A 6,564-nucleotide genomic window follows, 5' to 3' on the forward strand; every position below is an offset into this window, starting at 1 on the left:
CTCATACTCAATTACGCATTTCAGCAAACAACTCTTTCCTCTGTTTGGTGTTAGATAATAGATAGACTTAAAGAACTTTTTGTAACACATTCTACAAAATCAAAAGTTATTCTCTTGCTCTCTTCCTCGTTTCCATCTGTAATTGGTAATATCATAAGTTAACACATTTTGTGTTAAAAAAAATCAACCGAATCAACTAAAAAATGAAAAAAAAAAAAGATTATTAGTACCCAAATCCCTAGTGATCCAAATCCAATTAAAGCTAAATTTTTATGTTAATAAAAAAGTGTGAATATATTAATTAATAATAATTAATTAGTTGGTCATTAATTTTTACAAATATATTAATTAAAATGAAATTGAATTTGATAATTATATTCAAATGAAAAATAAAGTTTTTAATCAAATATTTATTTAACTATATTCAAATTAAAAATAAAATAAATTTCAATTTTCATTATTATTTTGCATACTTCAATATACATATATATATCGCTAAAAAAAATTAAATCACCAACTGATCGAATAGATTACTAATCTACTAAAATTGGTTGCTTGTTGATTTAGTAACTGATTCAGTTAGTTATAACGAGACTCGTTGCTTAATTGATTAGTAATAGACTAATAAATCAATTTTTGTTAATAACAGATTTAACAATAAAAAATCAGTTGTAAATAGCAATCAATAACTGAATCGGTTGCTAAATTAACTTAATTAAAAAAAAACCTTTGGTAAAAAAAATATTAATTACTACTAATAATCGATTTAGCAACTAAATCTATTGTTAATACTAATCAATACATAATCATTGTAAAAAATTTGATATCTTTAATTTTACAACTATTTTGTAAATTGATTACTATTTGTAAGTCGGTTGCTAATTTAGAAAAAAATTATAAAAAAATAAATTTTCAAATAATAAACAAAAAATTCAAATAAATAATTTTTAAAAAATTGCTAAAATAATAAATTATTTTTTGAAAAATTAAAAATAAATATAAAAATATTATCAAAAACAAATTACTAATAATAATTATTAACCAAAATACTAACAAAAAATTAAATATAAAAAGATATTTACAAGACAAATTACTAAAAAAATTGCTATATATGTATGTATGTATGTATGTTTGTATGTATTAGAATAAAAAATTACTAAAAATTTCTTCTACAAATAATTTATTAACAAAAAATATATTTGAAAAAAAATTTTTATTTTAAAAATATATTTGAACAAAAATTTTTATTTTATGTCTAATAAAAAATAAATTAAATAAATAAAATGAGAAAGAAAAAGATGATAAAGAAAAAAATATAAAAAAAATAATGAATAAAACAGATGAGAAAGAAAAAAATAATAAAAAAGAAAATATATAAAAAAAAAAGCTGATGAAGAAAAGAATTACATTAGAAGAAAAAAAAGATGATAGAAAAAAATGAAAGAAAAAGGAGAAGGGAGAGAAAAACAAAATGAAAGAGAAGTGATGAAAGAAAATTAATATTGATTTATATAAATGAATTAGTAAACGATTTTAGCAATGATTTAATTGGTGCTAATTTAAAAAAAAAATTAGTGAGATTTTTCTCTTTAATAATTTAGCAATTTATTTACAATTGGTTATAAAAATCAGTTATTAATAATAATTGATTCTAATTGATTGTAAAAATCAGTTATTATTAGTCACTGATTTTAATCAATTGCAAATAGCAACGATAGTGAATCCGTTGCTAAACTATGAGTTTTTTTTTTTAATATAAATATTATATTATTATATTCTTATGAATGTACTTGATAATTATTTAAAATTAAAAATTTTATTTTATTTTAATAGGTAAATAATTATTTAAAATTTTAATATAAATTTAATAGAGTGGTATTCTCGAGATAATATCACGTGAAAATTTTCTTTTGTACTTGTGTTCTTTTCTTTTTTTCTTTTCCAACCCGCCGGCATCGTTGGGGATGTTATAAGGGGCTATCTTCTCCGACCATTGCTTTGTGTTTGTCCCAGCATGCGATGCCTGTAGATCCTCGATAGCGTTACCTAAGATAGGGCAGCGGCAATGACGACTGTGTGGTTATGCTATATGCTTAGCTAGGGTTCGTCGGTCTCTGCACTTGGGCCCTTTGGTGGGTTGGGGTAGAAGAATTCAGTTTTAAGTCTTGGGTTGATTTTATTTTTTGCGCTAGATCTTCATTTGTTTGTGCTTGCTAATCAGGCTTGGTTTAAGCCCTTGTATTTAAGTTCTAGCTCATGTAATGTTGTTTTTCATCTATGAATACTGCTATCTTTAGATTATAAAAAATAAATAAATAAATAAATACTAACACTAATAATAGAAATGACGAATGCATCCAGATGAAACTATTCCAAAGTTTAAAATTGAGATTGATTCAATGATTAACTTTAAATAAATAAATATGCACGAATACAAAAATAGAAAAGAATTATAAAAAAAATATTATTATAATATGCATAATCATGACTTACAAATTAATGTAATGCTAATAGCATTTTTAGCACATATGATATTCCTGATAAAATTCTAATAGGATTAGAATTAAAATTTATATATTTCATGTATTATAATAAAATAATAAATTTAGATAATTAATTAAAAAATAACCTTTATAACACTTTTAGTTTTCATTCTAAATTATATATATATATATATATAACATTATTTTTCATAAAATTTATCAATTTTTTAAAAACTTCCATACAATTTTTTTAGAAAATATGAATTTCTGATTCTAATTAACTCTTTTTTTTTATAAAATTTATTTTAAATTAAATAGAAGTTAAATACAAGTAGTTAAGAATTTAAAATTTATAATAACTCTAAAATTAATTTAAATAATAAAAATTATATAATTATAAATAATAGACATAATAAAAAGTATTTTTAGCAATCTTAATGTTTTTCTCTTTTCACTTTTATAAATATTATAGATTATAGATTAATATGCTGAAAATAATCAACTGAAAGCGAGAAAAATTATGAGATTTGTGATAAAAAAAGTTAAATATTTTTAAAATTAAAATAAAAAAATAGTTAGCATACATATAATAAATTACTCAAACTTTTGTTTCACTAGGAATCTATTAATTTTAAAAAATAAAAGTATAAAAATAAAAAATTCATAATAAAAATTAAGATGTTATTAGACTTTTAAAAAAAAATTAATTAGATGTAAATATATACTTCGACCGAACAAAAATAATGGCACCACTTACCATGCAAACTATACAAATAATGAACCAAAATATCATTAAACTAGCACAATACATAACACAAATCACCAAAACACTAGTCCCACAACAGCAAATCCCACTTCCCACACTAACCCAAAGAACACCTAGACCACCAGGGAATCAGAATCCACCTAGCCCAAAACCTTTTTAGGCAGAGTTCAATAAGATGAAAAGGTTGAACTTTTTAGATCCCCCAAACCCATAAGATAAAAAATTTATTCAATGTAATTGCTATATGTATAATGAATACACTCTAATTATTAATTATGATGTGATTTATTTAAAATCTATTATGATGAATGATCATAATACAATAATTGTACATTAAAATTTTTCTATAAGATGACCTTGCTAATTTTGATGTTTTTCCTTGCGAAGTTTTCCCAACTCATAGTGAAATAAACTATGAGAAGTGCCCTTAGTGTTTCAACTTGAGTGAGCATCATTATTGCTCCCACTGAAATGTTCTCATCTCTAATTAAATTTAATTTCACAATAAAAAGTAGATTAATTTTTTCTAAATTAATTAGTTACACAATAAGCCAGGTCCATAGTGGTGTCAAGCCCAATCAAGCTCTTCTTCCTCTTCACTATAGGACATGGCCTTATTCTGCCGAGTACCATGGAGACAAGACAATAGTTCTTGTTCAATCCTTAAATTCTGCCAATTTTATTAACAAATCACCATTGATTTTTTAGCTTTCTAATATTAAGGCCTTGTTGTCTGCCTCTTTTGCTTCCTCTTTGGCTGACGATGCTTCCTTCTCTCGTGCTTCTTCCTCGGCTTTCAACTTCGCTTTCTCTTTTGTCGTTTCAAGGGCTCCAATGAGACTCTCCAAGCAGACTTGAGCATTTCCAGGAACAATCTTTGGCATCAAATGCTCAGCGACATCCGCAGGAGTCATTTTTGCTTCCCCCAACAAGTCACTAATTTTAGCAAAAAGCTGATGTGATTCAAGCTGAAGGTAATTGTTAGCCAACACCTTGAACGCTTCAAAGCTGCAATAGGACAACTCTATGTGCTTGTCCATCCTTCCTTTCCTGATAAGAGCTGGGTCAAGTTTCTCCACAAAATTTGTTGTGAAGACGATTAGCCTTTCTCCTCCACAAACTGACCATAGCCCATCAATGAAATTCAATAACCCAGAAAGAGTAACTTGGCTGTTTTTGCTATCTCTTTCTTCCTTTGGCAGTTTTGGTTTTTGTTCCTTTTCATCCCCCTCCTTTTCTTCCTCCTTTTTCTTCCTCCTTTGACCAGTGAGATCAAGAGAGCAATCAATGTCCTCAATCACAACAATGGACTTCCTTGATGTCTCAATTAATAGCTTTCTCAGCTCAGTGTTGTCCTTTACAGCAGTTAATTCTAGATCATAAATATCATAATTCAAAAGATTGGCCATGGCTGCAATCATAGTGGACTTACCGGTCCCTGGTGGACCGTACAGGAGATAACCTCGCTTCCAGGCCCTGCCAATTCTTTGATAGAATTCTTCTGACTGGCTGAATGTGATCAGGTCATCCATTATCTCCTTCTTCTTCTCTGGCTCCATTGCTAGTGTCTTGAATGTAGCCGGATGCTCGAACACTACATGGCTCCAGTAAGATCCATTATTAGTGTAAAGCTTCCGCTGGCGATTTTTCGCCTTTAGTGCCCTACCCTCTTTCAGGACATGATTAAGGTATGGCCCAATGATGAGATCTCTATGTCTCTTGTGGAATTTGAGCTTGTAGTACCTTTTCTCATCTGTGACCTGATAGAAAGATAATGTCTGTGACTTGAAAGCATTCTTCCTAGAAACCCACCATAGCTTGACTCCTTTGAATTCGTCAGCAACCTCTTCGTGATCATCCATGCTCAGAACAAGCGCCTGATTGTTCTTGACTACCTCAGCCTTGAGCCGCTTGGCCTGCATAGAAGAACTAGAGCTAAGGTAAGTCTCAATAGCAGAGTAAGCTTCGCTGCGCATCAGACGCTCTCCAGTGAACTCATGGAATTTGATTTGAATGTAAGGGTAAACGAAAGTGAAGACTCGTTTATTGTACTTCTCAAGACGATCTCTCAGTTCATAAGGAAAGTACTGTTTGAACATAGCCCAGACAAACATTAAACAAGCAACTACAGATCCTACTTGAGCAAGCATATCTCCTTGCTTCAAATGAATCATTCTTGCATTGCCTAATTCTCTCTTCTACTCTGTTCTTAGCAGGTACTTAATCTATCCCAATTGCTTTACCATATGAAGAATAGGGCATGTGAGATTGTATTTATATATAGCAATTTGGGTACCCTCATGTGAATGCAGTGAACTATCTGGTCCAAAATGGACTGGTAGCTTTCAATTGGGTACCAAAAGTAAGCAAAGACAGGCTGTGAGAGGCTGGGAGCTGATCTACATGGCTAAGTTTGAAGATGTCACTTGTGAAATAAGATTGTGCAGCAATTACACGTTTGCATTGATGTCATGGTCTTTGCAGTCAATATTTAAATGAACATGTCGTGAGCTGACCACAAAATGCCAGAGGAAGCACGAGACCATGATTCTCTGTGATCTCTTGGAGAAATTTTTATATTTGGGTGGTTGGAATAAAGTCCATAAGCGACAAATCAAGCAGACATGCCATCAACGAAAAATGGTACAAGTTTTAAATTCCTTCAGGAATTTTGATACTCTTTTGCTTACTCATAGTAGAGTGCAGGTCGGATTTGGCCACAATTGAGCAAGCAAAAGTATGGATTATTATTTTGTGATTTATTATGAGTATACGTATTGAAATCGTGAAAAATTTGATAATTATAAAATTATATGACTGTAATATATAATTAGAGGTATAAAGTTAAATTATTAATTCTGTGATATAATCTTGAAAAAAAAATAATAATATGTTTTTTTTTGAAAAATTAATTCAATTAAATTTAAATAAAATTTTATTTTATTTAAATTTAATATGGATAGTTATTAAATAAACTTAATTAAGTTTAATTGGATCTTATGGGTCTAAGAAAGTCTAGTTAGAAATTTTAAATATGATCTATTTAATTTATTTTCTGAAAATTAAAATAAGAAAATATCTTTTTCTCTATCTCTTTCCTATACAAACTCTCTCTCCCTTTTGGCCTTACTCTCTTTCGCACTCCCTATTGGTGCTGCCCCCTTTTCCCTCTCTTTCTATTGGTTGAAACACCTCACCCATATCCCAGTCTTACCCAAATTGCTCAATCCCAGTTATTTAAGTTATCTGAACCTTATCACACTAGAACTCCAAATCCTACCACACCTCTTCTTCACTCCCTATTAGTGCTGCCCC

The 6,564-nt window shown here is 28.8% G+C and overlaps 1 protein-coding gene across 1 annotated transcript; it reads right to left on the reverse strand.

Annotated features, from left to right (window-relative positions):
• Positions 1-3,817: 3,817 nt before the first annotated feature.
• Positions 3,818-5,607, reverse strand: LOC110642729 (AAA-ATPase ASD, mitochondrial-like). The gene has a single exon (XM_021794866.2). The coding sequence runs from the start codon at positions 5,421-5,423 to the stop codon at positions 3,954-3,956; it is 1,470 nt and encodes a 489-aa protein (XP_021650558.2). The 5' UTR covers positions 5,424-5,607; the 3' UTR covers positions 3,818-3,953.
• Between the last annotated feature and the right edge of the window lie 957 nt (positions 5,608-6,564).

The sequence above is a fragment of the Hevea brasiliensis genome, chromosome 18 (genome assembly GCF_030052815.1).
Source record: "Hevea brasiliensis isolate MT/VB/25A 57/8 chromosome 18, ASM3005281v1, whole genome shotgun sequence".
NCBI classification, from domain to species: Eukaryota; Viridiplantae; Streptophyta; class Magnoliopsida; order Malpighiales; family Euphorbiaceae; genus Hevea; species Hevea brasiliensis.

What these genes read in the sequence shown, in the direction of transcription:
- LOC110642729 (XM_021794866.2), bottom strand. Translation starts at nt 5,423, where the DNA reads ATGATTCATTTGAAGCAAGGAGATATGCTTGCTCAAGTAGGATCTGTA.